Source organism: Bombus impatiens, unplaced genomic scaffold (genome assembly GCF_000188095.3).
Source record: "Bombus impatiens unplaced genomic scaffold, BIMP_2.2 scf_0525, whole genome shotgun sequence".
Classification (NCBI taxonomy): Eukaryota; Metazoa; Arthropoda; class Insecta; order Hymenoptera; family Apidae; genus Bombus; species Bombus impatiens.
In genome coordinates this window covers 294,112-311,068 of record NT_176944.1, presented here as the reverse complement: position 1 = coordinate 311,068, position 16,957 = coordinate 294,112, and the positions used below count along the sequence as shown (strand labels likewise).

The following is a 16,957-nucleotide window of genomic DNA, read 5'->3' as shown; positions in this document are numbered from 1 at the left end:
ACATATGTATAAACGTTCATACATACAACCAATACACGCACATACACATTGCGATATATCAACGTATTTTATAACACCACAACGTATTACGAAATAATAGTGTTTTATAGATAAATGTTATACACAATTGAAGAGTGCTTGTAGAAAACAATTAATTTAATTCCATATCACGGTATTCTTATTGCTACGTAGAACATTTCGCAATGAAAAATCAGAATCTTTCAATTTATGTATTTTCAGTGTTTTCTACGAACACTCTCCAATTACTTAAGAGCATAAGAAAGAAAGTTTCGTCTTTGCAAAATATATAGAAAATTTCAATATTTCATATATATGGCTGTTTTTAAAACTCACATAAAAGCCACTTTTTTACAGGAAAATATGTATTTACTTCAGTAGATAGATCCACTAAAAAGGAAACCATAATCCCTATAACGCGATGGACGAGATACGTTAGAGCGCGATTAGAAACTTGACGTGTATACAACGAGCGAGCTAGTTAAAAATCTAATCGATAAACACCCGGTGACCTAACTTTCGCGCACTGAATAATTAACAGCGTTACAGATATCAGTGTCTTTGATTAAAAAAATCTAAGTCAGCCGTGTATAGCGTCACTATGAACAACGCAGTCAAAGTAAAGGACACTTGGCGACAAGATTTGTCGTCAAACAAAAAGTTTATAATTATAGAGTTATAATCACGCGTATAATATTTCTGTACAAAATCCGATCTTAATTCCTTCGAACTCTAACGTTTGTTAAAGACTAACGCAAAGTTTATAATGACAAAATTCCGTTTATTTCAAAAAACAGAACGAAGAAGATTTTATTTAAACGTGAATCTAAAACTCTTTTAATTTCTATAGAATTAATTGAAGAAATATTTCGATATTTTATTGGAAAAGTATTAGATTCTAACAGTATTTATGTAACACTTAATAAGGAAATCAGTTTTATAATTTAAACAAACGACTCTAAACTGGTCTATCACAAAGAATAAAGTTTAAAATGATAAAAGAAGACGTAGGATTGCTTCAAAAAGATCGAATATGAAACTGTGCTTAAATGCTTCAGTTGTAAAGATTTCTAAGAGACAACGACTGTAAAGGCAAAAATAATTAACAAAAATCTTTGGTCTAATCTGCGTTACGTATCTAACACGTGTCTTGCGCCATCGTGAGACTATTAAACAACTCGTGTATGTTTAGGCTCGAAACGTGTGCGTGATTATGTTGCAAGACTGAAATGGAGCAGCCCACGTGACCTTCTAGTCTGCTTCGATGTCATTCATTTCTACTTAGCGACCTAATTTCTCATTCAGCCGCAACGCAGGAAATTTCATCACAAAACCCAACCAAGATAAATAATAAAATCGTCGAATTTTTATTTAGCACGCGATTTAATATGTCAAAAATACTCCACGCTATGAATAAAGTAATAAGTTCTTATATAGATACCTAAACAATGTAAACCTTCGAATAGGCTAGAGATGGCGAGGTTATGGTATTCGACATGTGGACTTCTGGAGTAATCAATATAGTGTCATATGGCGTAACACACTTAATTTGATATGCAATACGCATTAATTTTACGCTCCTAGGGCTTGATATTCCAATCTAGTACAAGTTACTTTACTAATTAAAAGAACGCATCCAAATAGTTAAAATTAATTTTGTTTAGATACTGAGATACTAAGAGATCTCTGTTCATTTACTTCGCCTAACATTAACTTTGATGTTGTGACATAAAAGTATACATAAGGACGTATAAAAAATATTGGTTAAATAAAGTTCCTGCGTTTCTTCCAAAGTTAAACACTATTGTACCTTTAAATATGGTGGATCTAGATTTAAAAACTATAATTAAATATCTTTGTAATTTTACATCTATGATATTTTAAAGAAAAATATTATTTTGCCATTGCCTGATATTTTGGAAGAAGAGCATTATTGTAAAACTAAAACGTTTTGGATAATGTCTGTTATCCATGTCGGTCTGATTTCATAGCAATCTCAGTTTCGAAAATGTAAGACATTCAATCAACGCATCCTCTTTCAAAATGTACATTGTACGTGCAGGTGGTCTGTGCAAAAAGTCTTGCAACAATTTAAAGGCACTGGCTGCACATGTGCATTCAGTGTCCACACGTGCATAACTTCTTTCGACGTGGATGGCTGCGTTCAAAGCCACATAAGGAACGCACATAACGTACTCGATCCACATGGTGTGTAATTTAGCGACTATTCGCTCGTCTAGGATACCATAAGTGCCGCTGGACGCGAAACATTGCAACTAAAATATAGTTCTACGGCTGGTACCATTGTCAACGACCATCGATAACGTTATGATTGTGTCGTGACAAGTTCGTGAACGTGAACGTGAAAATAGGACAAACAACAAGGCACCTCCAACCTCGAGACAGATGCAATTTTGATTCAATATCTTCCATCTTTACATTTTATCGTTGCTATATACTACATCTTATAACTAAAGGACCATCTAAAAATTTGCAATTTTTCATCCAAAGAAATTTCGGAAATATTCCAAAGTAGAAATAATATTTTCATCTCGTATTTGTGAGATCTGATTTCTTAAAAATTCTTAAATTTAATAACTACGTAACTACGTGCTTCGTAGAAGTTTCTCGCTTAGCATTCCATTATTAAAAATAGAGAAAAAATGATATCTATGACAAAGAAATAGAGAAAGCAAGAGAGCTAACTATACTAATGTAACATACATACATTTATTTATTTATAATCATCTGCAAGAAGTTAAAATGCAACATATATGTATCCGCATATATACATGTATATAATATCTCAAATTTTCACATTATTATCAGTTAAACATTCAAATGTTTACATTGTCTCGTCTCTTTCAGCTAATGAAATACGTTTCGTGCAATCGTAATTAAAAGGAGAAAATAACGAATATTTTTCAGCACGTTGTGGCATTTCTAAAACCTGAATCGCTTAAGAATATTCGATAAAACATTCCTATTTTCTCAGTCTTTTCTTTCCAGAATGCACATAAAAACACACTATATAAAAACATTCCATGTACAGAAATATAGATTCTACGTATTCTCATTGCGGATAAATGATTACGAATATACAATTACGTCTGAGAAGTTCGGAACTATTGTAGTTACGTAGAACGATAACTACGAGAGTGTAATCATCGTCTCGAACATCTGCTGTAAGAAACTTAACGTAGATGGAATGGTTGAACCTGCAGAATTCTCCGAATAGCACTTCAATTTCCCTCGTTTAGTTTCTCTAATTACAAAACGGTTAAAGATAAAATTCACATTTAACACTTATCCACGCGTGTAGATTACTGCTCAGAACAATTTTGAAGTTTGCGTGCTCAGATAGCCTTATCACTAACCAAGACTTCGAATATAACTTAACCAACAATCAAAGAGTTTAGTAAACCAGACAAATCATTATGTACATCTCCTATATTTACTGATGATCTTATCAAAGGAGCTACTTAATGAACACGTGTCGTGAATACGCTACAACAGAAGATCTATATCAGTCTGATCTAAAATCAGTCCAAGGAGTCAAATCCCTCTCCCGTTTTAGTACAAATAGAAGAATCAAATTGCTGAACCATGATTCTAAATCGGATTGTTCTCATCCGCGAGTTGTCTGTTCTAACCGATCGAGCTGTCCACGTTTGGTCATTGTCCGTTCAGACTCTTCCTCTTTAGGTCTGCTCCTTAAGATGGCTGTCATCGGCAGTACCATAAGACAAAGGTTATAGCTAACCACATATAAGAATATACCTAACCGATATGACAACTCCTAGAGACACATATTGATAAAGGCTTTGGTCATTCCATAATGTAAGATATTTCATCTGTAAATCTAACTGATCGATGATCCATATGGAAGAACTAGAGGTTAAAAACTTATAGGATCATGAGCAATGGTAGCCCTCTGATGGCCATTACGAGAACTATCATCACAGACACGAGGTAAATTGCTCAGAAACATGATCGCCTAATTATTATGAGCAGTTTAAAAACAGAAAATAACGATCTAAGAACTTGTACAATACTATCCTTGCGACGTTAGTCCATGAACAAGAACAACGTCAAGTGATTCTTGGAAAATCGAGGATCTGTGCTTATTACTTCTCCCTTTATTTGTTCACTATATGCAAAAACGCTACAGCTTATACAATACAAGTATGCGTATTAATAATAAAATCTAGAACAACATTTTAAAAATCGCTTTCCACTTTAGCGTTCAAAAAACAGCATCTCTGATAAATTAATGTGCAAAACCTGACCACGTTTGTCGATCATATCCCTCCACCGTTGATCATAACCTTTATGTAACCGCACCGTTAGAAGGAGTCAATCCTTCATTTACATTAGATTCCAACATTTAGGGATGCACTGTTTTCCGCTAGTCAAGTGAACGCGTTCAGCCAAATTACAGTGGAAAGAATAGCTGTTGTTCCATAACAAAAAGAAAAATAAGACAGAAAAAAGATAAGATATATTGTTGTAAATGTACCTCGTACAATAGAGGTCTCGCAGCGTATGTCATTCTTTCCTGAATAAACACATTCAGGTTGACACGTTCCAATTCGACAAATAAAGTTATACCTCAATGAACCAAAAAATTTCTTCAAATATTCAATAATCAGCAAGAGATTCATCAAGAGTTCCAATCAATCAAGCTCAATTATCTTTTAGACACGTCGATCGCTTAATTTTCTACAAAGTCTGACCAGTTGATTCGACACGTATCAATAAGTGCTATTTTCACGATGTCTTTTGAGTGATTAGCGCTCGGCGAAAAATAACTAACATTGCGATCAATACAGAAATAGACCTAAAAACTGTAACTCAGGGAATAACATTAAATGAAGAAATATATAGACTCTCTCTCTCTCTCTCTCTCTCTCTCTTTCTCTCTCTCTCTGTCGTGTATCTTCATTCTTCTACAATAATATGTAGTGCTTTATTTACAAAGCTCGTGAAAGATCAGGCTACTGTGCCCTGATCCTGATTAGGGAACAGGTCATCTCCCGCGATAGCCAAAGAGAAACAAAATCAGCCAAAGTATATTCAAACCACCTACTCTGAAATAAAAGAACATCAGGAGATATTACGTGCCCTTTGAACTCTTATGAACGTTATCATCAATGTATCAGACAATTAGTTGTGAATCGAGGATTTGGTAAAAAATGTGTGTAAGGCAGCATTTAGTCAACTCGGAGAGTTTTTCCGCCCGTAGGACCAAGTACTTGTCACATTCGATTCTTCTTAACCACCTATACGTTTCGTTGGTATTTTTGCAGATTATTTCATACATGGAAAAATACACAATTCTACTGGTTTGTACCCTCGTGGAACTTGAAGTAGTGAATCTTCATAGCCCTATTGTTGGGATACTTGATCTTGCATTGAGGACAAGTCGCGTCTACTGCACCCTCCACCACATATTTGGTCAAATCCATCTCTCTGTGGAAGTTCTTGCTATTCTCGGCATTGTAGATAGTGTTGTGTGTCGTCAGCAAGTGATCTGACATTGCTGTCTTGCTGAACACGTGTCTATCGCATAAAGTGCAACTGTAGATAATGCTGTTGTGCGACAATTCATGGTTCTTTACGATTGTTGGCGTTGGGAACGTGAGCTTGCAACCGTCTACAGAACAAGCAAATTTGGGAGGAGCATTTTTATGTTTTATGGTAAAATGTTGGCGCAAATTCGACACGCCAGAAAACTTTTTGTAGCAAATGTTGCACAGGACTTTACCATCATTGCTGGGTAATGGTATACATTCGATATTATATGATTTGGCTAGATTCTGTAACAGATTCATGTGAGTCTTATTGTGTACCAATTGTTTGTGCTTGTACAATACGCTCATATTTGCAAAGAACTTCCTACAGACGTGGCACATAACTGACTTCCTGCCTGCGCTCATGGCATCCATGGGGAGAGGTGCTTTTTTATCCTCTTCTTCTAATTTTATTTTCTTAGATCTTGGCTCTTCTTGAGATAGTCTTCTCGCGTTGTTGTATACATGTTCGGGTTGTTGATTAAACATGTTAGCATGTAGGTTGAGCCTGTGACGGTGAAGCGACCGAGTACTATTGAACACCTTGTGACAGAGGGTGCATATAAGTGGACTACTTGCTAAGTTCTTGCCAGCTGACTGTAGCTTTGCAGCAGCTACAACTGTGGATTTGTGAAGCTTCTTATGTCTTGACAGTATCTTTTTGGAGCTGTATAATTTTCCACAAATATCACAAATGTGATCAGATTTCTTTACATCATCAAGAATGGGTTGAGCTTTGTGCCATTGCATATGTATATCTAATGTCTCCTTGTCAAGGAAAACATTTGTGCAAAGCTCACATTGAAACTCGTCACCTGAAAAGCTCTTCTCAGTTTTATTACGAGCACAGTGCACATCCCATAAGTGTGTTCTCAATTCTGTTACATCATTGAACTTGTCACTGCAAACTTGGCATTGGAAATTACCATTTGGCTTTGTTGGAGGTAAATTTGGGTAAGATTTTCGTGCTCTAGCTGGTCGGGTCATACTGGAATTGAAAGGTTCCTCTTGTTTAGTCTGGGTCAATGGCTTTTGGACATCTTTCTTCATAAATCGTAAACTTAATCTAGAGTTTGCTCGATTGTGCCAGCTCCTGTGTATCTTTAGAGATGATTCTTCCATGAAAATCTTACCGCAAATGTCGCATCCGTGACCACCTAATTCCTGAGCATGGGCAGTTTCAAAGTGAAGATTTAGGTTAGCTTTGAAGAAGAAAGTCTTTCGACATTTAGAACACTGATGTATGGACTTCGCAAGCTTTGGGTGATCAATTGCTAGGTGTCGGTCATGCGACTCTTTACTCTTGAACGTTCGCCGACAGTGGGTGCAGATGATGTTGCCTCTGATAACATTGTGAATATTTCTGATATGCCTCTTAAGATTAGCGCTATTCGAGAATACCTTGCCGCACACGTCGCACTCGTTCTTTTTATCGCCAGGATCCGAGGTGGCGCTGACATTTACTGAATTTGAGTCCTGTGAATCTTCTTGTACCGTACCATACTCCACACAGGAGATGTTTGCATTTCTTTCATTCGGATCTTCTATACCATGATCTTTCATGTGAATTTCCAAAGCACCTGCGCTACTAAACATACTACGACAGATGACACAAGAATAAATCTTCACCTTCAGATGAAGATTTCTGTGTTCCATTAGTTCAGCTCTAGTAGTGAATTCCAAATTACAGAGGGCACAGCTATACTGATTACTGTCTGATAGTTTACCAGCATTTACTTCAGCTTCAAATGTATCCCAATCCTTGATGGGCTTTGAAATATTCTGCGTAGCCTTTACTATATCGTTTTTCAATTCAGAAGTTTCTTCCTTGTTAAGATCATTAGAGTGTTCTTTGTGATGGTTCAAATAATCACTAGGAGATTTGAATTTGCTGCCACATTCAGAACATATGAAATCACTCTTTTTGTGGTCCAACGTTAGATGAGAATGAAACTTTTTGAACACCAAATATGTCATGCCACAATGGACACATCTATAGGATGTTCTGACGTCGGATGATAAACGTTGACACAAGTCTCTATGCTTCAGCATGTTTGGCTTGTACCTGTAAATCATACCACACAGGTCGCATACATGATTGTGCGCAGGATCACCATTTTTGTAAGGGCTGGGTATGTTCAGAGTACGATTTCCTTTAAATGATTTTTTCGGTGACTCCTGTCTCAAAGATGGCAGAGGAGTTACTGGTTTTAATTTAGGAGGAGATCGTGTTGGAGATACGAGCTCCTCATACTGTTTATCTGAATGCTTCGATAGATGAGTAAGCAGCTGCTTTCTGTCCGGCAAAGAACGTAAACACATATTACACGTGAAGCATTTCTGCAAGCCTTGTTTCGGTATAACGAGAGCAATCTTCATTGCACACTCGAACGATGCTCTACAATGTACTTTATACATCGATCGATCCGGAAACTCCGTCAAACACGCGATACACGTGTGCGGTCTTAGATCGGGCATGTGCTGACGAATGTGGAAAAGAGTACTTCTACGATCGCTAAAACTTTGTTCACAAGAGTAACATGAATATGTCTTCAATTGACTTATAATATTTTGCTGCACTTGTGTCAATGGAGCATCCTTCTCCATGCTCATTAATTCATCTTCCAAATCTTCAACAAGCTCTTCCTCATCTTCCAATTCCAATTGATTAACACTACCATTCTGTTTGTCACTATGAAATCTTTCCATATGTTTTGCATAAGAATACTTAGAATGCAAATTAATTTGACAATGTAGACATTTCTGTTTAAAAACACGTGCACCCCTAAAATGGGTATGTGGGCCTCTTCTGACTTTTTTCTTGCTTGCTGATGTGGATGCGTTGGATTTCTGAGTGGAATCAGCTTCCATAATCCTATCCTCTGAGCTTGAAAGGGGATTCAAAACAAGTTCACTACCAGTAACAGATTCAATTTCTATAGTACAATCTGTATCATAATCATCTTGTGGTTCAGATTTTATAGAAATGTCCATATCTTTCGTTAAAGCTGGTTGATCTCCCTCTAAAGCTACTTCATCATCAGGTAATTGCTGATCTTGATCATTATTTTCTATAGGATTATTATTTTCTTCAAGATTAGTGGCTTCCTATAAAATAAACCAACTTTAATGTACCTTTATTTTTTTACAGTTTGTTTTGAAGCATATCATACTTACCAAATCCGAATCATTCGTAGATTCAGAAATAACCTCGACATTGTCCTCACAAAAGTCCAAATCAACAGGTTCATTTTTAATATTTACAACCTATGACACATGACAATAATACATTGATTACAAGTCCATATATTATATTATACTCACAAAATTAATAGAACACGTATATTTACCACAGGATTTGATTGCATGTGTTGTTCCAACCACCGATGCAACTTGTCTTGTGAATGCAAACATGTTTCCTTGTAATTATGCCACTCATTCACATTTTTAATACATTGCGCACATATTTTCTTTGATAATCTATCCGTTACTAAAATCTAAAAAGTACATAAACCCAATAAAAATATAAGCATGTATCAAGCTTCAAACAAAAGTTAGGTTTCTCTAAAGATAATATTACTATAGAAACACGTTTCATTCGATATTTGTCTATCTAACCTTTACCAATAAGAATAAACACCAATGAAATACCCATAATCACCATTGCCAATGCTCCCATCTCAAACATGATCCGTATAGACCTAACCTCAATGTACTCGTTTCAACGCAGTAACAAAACGCGAAGCGTATAAGAGTACGCGAAGAGAAATAAACATTCAGGAAGATGACGGGCACAAAAGTATTAAATAACAATATTTTACGCACGCACCTGAATCGATAGACAAGCTTGTATCTTGCTGGCTAAGGACACCGGAGAGTCGCCCGTTTCGAACACCGACAATTTTGGCTCATCGGTGGATAGGCAGAGTCTACACACATCTTCCACATTCTGCAACTCCACCACCTCGCCCATCGTGGACGTAGATGTTCGTGGCTTTTCTTCACTGAATATCAGGCAGGTGTTCTGCCTGCCAATAATGCGCGCTCCTCAGAAGCAGGTTAGGGACGCAGCGTTTTGTTTGTACGTCGACATTTGAAACTGAGCCCGAGCGGTCCATTTCGATACGTTCCTGCCGTTCAAAGGAAAAATTAGACAACGAGCGCGCACTAGGTAAAAGCATGCCGCTTTTTAACGCGATATTTATTTATTGGCCGAATATTATCACGTTTCGCGTGACAATATGTAGTGACAAATATGTGGAATGTATATTCAGTGATAAAAACCAAATATTTTGATCTGGATAATGAATGTATGATGTCAAATGGTTTCAAAAGTTTTTACAAAAATGATGACGTTACTAAAATAGGAAAACGAGGGCAGTAGTGGTAAATTACAAAGCAATGGTTATATAGTTGGTCGAGTGGTCGTTTATTTTATATATATTATTTGTTAATATACACTTGACATGTAACTGTTTGTCGTTTGTACACGCTGATAAGATACATTGTACATATACTACAGGTAACGTACACGGTTACATTTCGTTTCATTTACCTTCATCATTCGCAACGAATCACTCGGTAACCGCGAATTAACGAAATCAAATATTTTAACCTTTTTTTTAATTTCGAAGTATCAGTAGCAAATTATCATCATGCGGTTATAAAAGTAATACAGTGTATAAAATCCAAAAATTCACAATACAAATTGGGCTGATCTAAAATATCCTGTCGTATATTGGACTATTACATAGAAAAGGTTAGAAATCAGATATGGTTACGTAACTAATGCAACCGTTATCACAAACTACACGATTATACACACACGAGCTTTATTTAATTGCAAAACGAATCGATACAGGATAAAGTTTGAAAACAAAATACAATTATACAAAACTTTCTAAAGAGTTTCATCAATCTAAATGATTATAAAGATTAAAAGACTTATAAATGTGTCTCTACATACACATGTAGCATCGATTGAAAAGTTTCAATCACTCGTACCTGAAAACTACGAGAATATGCTTTCGAACAAAATATTATTGAGCGTTCTTTTCTAAAACGTGTTGTATATATGGCAGCTATGGTATATTTTCGAAAAGCTCTTCTACACGGCGGCCACTCTAAAACCGCAAATCTACTTGGTACATGGTGAGCTTCCACGTGAACATGTCGTTAATTTATCGATAGCACGTTTTGAATACAATTTTATTTTAAATATATTTTTCTCTTTCTTCCCCCCTCCTTTTATTAATACCGTAACGATCATATACAGTGCACAAATTAGAACCATTAAGAGATTCCCTAAATCTATGTATCTCGCGGACCTTTGTCCCAAATCAGCTATTCACATTAATGTACAGTATAGGATTAACCATCGATAAATAAATTTCTATACATGTATCGTCAACAAGAGTTTCCTATTCGGTCTCTTTGAAAAATATCAGCTTTCTATCAATCTACATTTTTTTCGTTTATGCCTCGATAAAGGTACTCTTCTGGTGGAACAGAAACGTTGTTTCGACGTTTTTTGAAATCTCTTTTCAGTAAAAATAAAAAATTATATTTTCGATCTCATTAGTGCGTTTTCTTTCGATTTCTTTCAAATTTGTTCGATCTCGTTTGAGAGTCAATTCGTTCGAACAACAAGCTCTCGTGAACGAATTGTGCAATGTTACGAAAATTCGTCTCGTTTTACGAATGACATCTGCAACGAGGCAACATTTCAACGATTATCTGTTATGAATCATAAGGGACGAATTGTTGAACGCCCACGATAGTTTCGCGCCATTTTTATGGCCAACCAGTTCCGGTCCATGTTCCACCATTCGTCTGAATCTATCGCAGGGAAGTGTGTGCGCAGGATTACTGCGCAATTCAAGTAGTCAGGCAATTGGAATTGAAGCAGGAATTTCGTTGCGACTGCTGACGGACGTAGTCTTGTACATTGAATTTCGTGTCGTCCGGGTCGTTGCTTTTCCTCGCCTTCAAGTCTCTGAAATCAAATAGAAATTCGCTTTTTATCTTATCAGGTGTTCTCCAGCCGCTTAAGTCTGATGAAAACCAGTCACTTGACTTTGTTGTGATTTCGCAACGTTCATGCTTCCAATGCAATGGTAGGATCGAACCATTGAGGAGGATTGCATGTAGAAACGGGATGAATTTCAATATATTTCCACGAATCTAAATCAATTCCAATAAGTTTCACTTTATGGGATTTATCTAGTATTCATAAGAAATGGTGATCTTTTGGTAGTTGCAAAGTATATTGTAGCGTTACTTGGATCACTGTGGAAGCCTAGTCTACACTGGCAGACAATTGTCCGCATTCAATGCGTATACATTTTCCAGGGAAGAATCCGCAGAAAAACATATGTAGTGTTGAAGTGGTTACCACTTCTAAGAAAACCCTACATCTGGTCTTTTTAGTTTTCTCAAGCACTGAAGCCATCGACAGCGCGTAGACAAAAGACTGCGACGAAGTTAGGCCATAATCAGTAGACAGGTGACGTTGGCTTCAGGGTTTTTCAGTTATTGGGTAACACAACTAGCGTGCGGATCTGGACCAGCTCAAATTGTATTCTTACTTATATTACACTTCTATTTAAATATATTTTCTGCCTTACAATTTATCCACGTGTTTTCTCTGTTTACACATCGAATAACCTCAACATGTAGATTGTAGACTACTGTCTACAATTATCTGTCAGTGTAGACTAGGCTTTACTGAGCTCGGAACCGGGATGTTATAATAGAGTTCTACTAAAGTGTTTGAACTCATGTTATATAGGTTCGAATGTACCTCAAAATATGTTTTTCGCTCTCTCTTCTCGATATACTCATGAACTGTCTAACACTATCCAATCAGGTCCGAATTTATTTGCAATATGCTTAATCGTGTTATGATTGCATCACTAAAACCGTTCGTCTGCATTACGCCTTGGTATTTGTACAGTTCTGCCTTAAGATTTAATTTGTTTAAGATTGACAGATGATAGGTTGGTGATGATTAATGAAAATACCTAGCAACGGCCAAGAAGGCTAATTCGACGTTCAGGCCAGTTTTAGCTGAGGTTTCCATAAAGGGAACTTTGTACTCTTGCGCCAATCGTTCTCCGTCTTCCCTCTTCACTACTCGTTCCGTTCCACAGTCAGACTTGTTGCCTAAAATTATTTATTTTAATTTATTAGACTTGGTGAAGTGAACATAATGTTTAATAAGTGGAAATGTTTGTTTAACGTGAGCTAGCCTGATGGAATGGAATTAATAAGTTGACATTGATAGTGATTTTATCTATGTCTAGTCTAGGTTTATGCTTACATCTCGTTAAAAGTAAATCTGCACGCTATCAAACATATCATTTGCTGCAAAGTTGATGTCCTGATCTGACTATAAAATCTATCATGTTCTATTTATCTTATTTTAGAAAAATAAGCTGGTGATCGGTGCTTTCTCATAAATCAGTTCTTGGAGCTGTCGTTTCAATTAGAAGTTTCAGTTGAGATCCATAGTTAGAATACATGTTCCTTATAGAGGTACAGAGCTAGTTTTACTCCCTTGTGATAAAGTTCATGAAAAGCTACCAAATAGATCATTGAAACGTTATTTAACTCTTATATAGAGAACCAAAATGTTGCAGTTATTATTAACAAGTATATAAATTTTAATACAAAACTTTGAAAGTATTTCAACTACTACTATTGATAGTACTAAAAGTACTATTCAAAAATATAAAATTATATCTAAATTTTTATATCTTATATTTATTATCTTATATTTATTATTTTCTATTTTATATCTAAATATTTATATCTAGAACTAAGCGGTTTCGTGATGTTTTCAGTAGGAAGCAAAATGTGTTAAAACAAATATAGAGTTACGGTTAGTTACACACCAAGATTACGGCAAATAATTAAGTAGCCATAAATCTCCTTACTCAATACTAAAATATCCTCGACCGGACTATTTCAATATAAATGGTTTTAAGACAAATATTCCATTCATAAAAATTGAATAACTATTTACAATTTTAGAAAGGAATAATTGAAATTTATTAAAAATTGTTTTAAATATTTGACATTCTTCCATTCAATGTTTTACGACTTATAATATTCATATTCAGATATTGATCATCTGTCAAGACACGACTCAATCAAATCATCCAGTCAAGCTAGCGAACAGTTCTTGATTTTAACGATTCCCTCAACCAACACTCTGCTCTTCCTAGAACGTCTTTCTCGACTTTCTACGAAAGTAAGAAACCTGTCGAAACTATGCAAAAACCAGCTAACGTATCGATCATCTTGGCAACTTTCTCGCAAACGAGACGACAAAAAAAGCAATCGCGGCTCTTTTCCTTTTCTCTGTTTTCCTTCTTTAGTCTCTTCAGACGAATGCAAATAAAGACTAGATAAGAGATATGTTCATTTTAATTTTTGTTGACATCCTTTCTTTTTTTATGTTATACTTTTGCTAAAAGGATAGTTGTAATAACTAAAAGATAACATGGTAAATATTGCACAGTTGAAAAGAAGAATAATTCGTTATATCTAAAAATATGCTCTCTTTATCAGGTCAGGTTTAATGATTTCTAAGGTCAGGTTTAATGACGATAAAATTTGTCTATCCTTTCTTTTTCGATTTTAAAGCAAATATAGTAACTAAGCGGGATCATATGTGGATGTGGACATAAAAAACAAACAAACAAAGTTGTTGTTGTTGTTAGACAAGCTTGTTGGATAATATGAAAACATGCTTGCTTACAGAGGGTTAATAAGATAAGATTATTTGACAGTACATCGAATTTTAAAGTTGTTTCGCTTTTAAAAAGCGAAGGATTTGATTTATGAAGTTTTGTACTATGATCTTCAAATAATAATGGAAGCTCACCCAACAGCATAATGACCACGTCCTCGTTCGCGTGTTCCCGGATTTCGCTCAGCCAGGCTCTGATGTTGTCGTAACTCGTCTTGTTCGTCACATCGTACAGCAATAAAAGAGCTGAAACCAATGATGATCGTTGTGCAACAGGCCGTGATCCTAGTAATTGATAGACACACGCGGAAACAAAAGTTTCCACGTGACGCTGTCCATGTTATTACGTGTCCGTAAAATGCTACAGCTCGTTTGTTCTCCCCTTTTTCATTGGCCAGAGAAATTTACACGCGTCTGTTTCGTCGTTCTTTTATAAACACCGCGTTGTGTCAAACGACGTTTTCACGGCCTGGCAAATTGAGATGCGAGAAAATGAAGTGTGTTTTTATGCGCAAGAAAATGAAGTGCGCCTTTGTACTTGAAAGTCTCTCTGGGAATATTATTCGGTTGGAAGTTTCTGAAACGGTTGCTTTGTTATATGCGATATACGTGCTTTGTTCAATATGATTTTTTCAGAAAAATATCCTTTCGAACGTTCATTTCTTCTTCTTGTGTCTCGGCATTTTAAATATTTATTAAGATAATTTTACTAAAGAATTACAATTTTGCTACAGCACTCGATTTCATGTATCCCCAATTATCACAGCTTATTTATTTGTACGCTCGTACAAAAACTTTTAAAACAAAATCATACATTTCCAGATGCTACCGTAACAACTAAATATGGTTCGAGCATATCCAATTAATCGAATACAAAAACTAGTCAATACGCTTACGGATAAGATTGATTTCTTTTTTGTAGCTCTGCTAATTGTTTCAAGGAATCTTTATACAGAGCTATACGCACTGTTTAAATTATGTTTTAATCGCGGATTTTTTGTAACTCCATTTAGATTTAATTGTATAATATTATGTAGCCATTGCTGTTCTTCTTCTTGCCCTTCCTATTTTTGTTTATTTCTTTTCTTATATATAATTGTATGTATACGTCGGAGATGGAAGGACAGCGGGATTTCCCGTCCGGAATGTTGGGAAAACCCCCAATACCCTAGTCCAGACTCGAAATGACATAGCGGGTCACTAGACGTAGCCACGATCACGGGAGGGACGTGTACCTGCCAGAGGTATGAAATGATTGAGGCTCCCCTTAAAAACAAAGATTGGCCCGAGAAGTGAGGACAGGAATATGTAAGGGATGTTTCATTTGGGTTATGAGGCAGTTAGTTTGTTAGTTAGTCGTTGGAGGAATTACTGATTGAGTTATCGAGAAGTTACCCGAATCGAGTATTACGTTGATACTTGTCCTCCCCTGGATCGTGGATTCGTTATCGAACCTGGATTCGTTGTCACCATCATCCTATCGCCATTACTCATAGCCTCTTGTAGTGCCCACATTTGTACCGATAAATATTAGCCACATCCGCGACGGTAAGGTAAGTCGAACGCCCCAAAATGGCAACCTGACTCCGACATATATATCGGGTTTATACCCGTTCTATTAACCAGTAGATAAATCAATAAATAAATACTTCTCATTCGTGCTCGTCCTACTTAAAATTTTCATCAATTATTTACGCAAGAACTGAAAGTGTTTTTCCATTCGAAAGCTTGTTTTCTCACCAATATACCACGGTGGGTTAAAGCTCACAGGAGGAAAGCTTGGCCGTTCCAGTAATATCTGACGATGGAGACACCATTGTCGAAGTGTCTCCGAGGCGTAATTGTTACCCACGCCTTTGAAACGTCCAACTATTGTCGCGTCTCTACTGAAAGAGGGTTTCTCCGTGCAAACAATGGTCGACCCCCGACGGCGGACAACGCGTTTCCTCCTCCGCTCCTTTACCCTCGAATTCGCTTAAGTAGCTTCCCAAAATTAACGCTCTCCTTGAATTTTGAAACGTTTCATGGCCTGTTTTAACACCACTCTACCCGCTAAACCCTTATTGCTCGAAAATGCGTTCATCGAACTTCATTTTATTTGACTGATAGTGAAATAGTTTGTTGTTAAAATGTTATTGGTGCTTACGGAATAATCTGTATTTTTTATTGTTTTTTTTTATCATTTTTAGATCATGAAAGTTTTATTAAAAATAAGAGACGTCATAAAAGACTTGTGAACAGGATGATAGAGCAGCGAGCAGAGTTATAAGTACTTGTTAAATTGAAACAGAACGCTTTACAGAGAAATCAGAGGCGGACTTTCATCTCGTATTTTCCAGTAAAGAAACCGTATTTCTACATACTTGGAATGCAGTTATATGTAATGTCACATTGTATAACGCAATTTACATAATATCCAGTCAGTTCAGAGTTCTCAGCGTTTTGGCCTTCTACTTAGCCGGTTACGTGAAAAACTTCATCAGCATTTCGATTATCTGGGACACGTTCCTTTTCTCAGCGGTCGTTGGTTTAGCACAAACCTGGCAATTGGCGACAATTCATCGAGGGAAATAAGTCAGTTATTTATTCTTTTTTTTTTTTTTTTTTTTTT

At 36.2% G+C, this 16,957-nt stretch overlaps 2 protein-coding genes across 4 annotated transcripts in view; both read right to left on the bottom strand.

Annotated features, from left to right (window-relative positions):
- Window positions 1-1,637: 1,637 nt before the first annotated feature.
- LOC100749449 (zinc finger protein Xfin-like) lies at window positions 1,638-9,706 on the bottom strand. The gene is made up of 4 exons (XM_003491167.4): window positions 9,421-9,706; window positions 8,942-9,088; window positions 8,769-8,858; window positions 1,638-8,699 (listed from the first exon to the last, which is right to left on the bottom strand). The coding sequence occupies exons 1-4, from the start codon at window positions 9,562-9,564 to the stop codon at window positions 5,358-5,360; spliced, it is 3,723 nt and encodes a 1,240-aa protein (XP_003491215.1). The 5' UTR covers window positions 9,565-9,706; the 3' UTR covers window positions 1,638-5,357.
- Window positions 9,707-9,999: 293 nt separating this feature from the next.
- LOC100749250 (ras-related protein Rab-37) overlaps window positions 10,000-16,957 on the bottom strand; it is a 177,784-nt gene continuing 170,826 nt past the window's right edge. For all 3 annotated transcript variants that reach the window (XM_003491166.4, XM_003491165.4, XM_012388104.3), the window contains 3 exons: window positions 14,482-14,592; window positions 12,614-12,755; window positions 10,000-11,586 (listed from right to left, as the gene is read on the bottom strand). In XM_003491166.4, coding sequence (XP_003491214.1) covers window positions 11,469-11,586; window positions 12,614-12,755; window positions 14,482-14,592 — 371 coding nt within the window. In that variant the 3' untranslated portion in view covers window positions 10,000-11,468. The remainder of the gene's footprint in view (window positions 11,587-12,613; window positions 12,756-14,481; window positions 14,593-16,957) is intronic.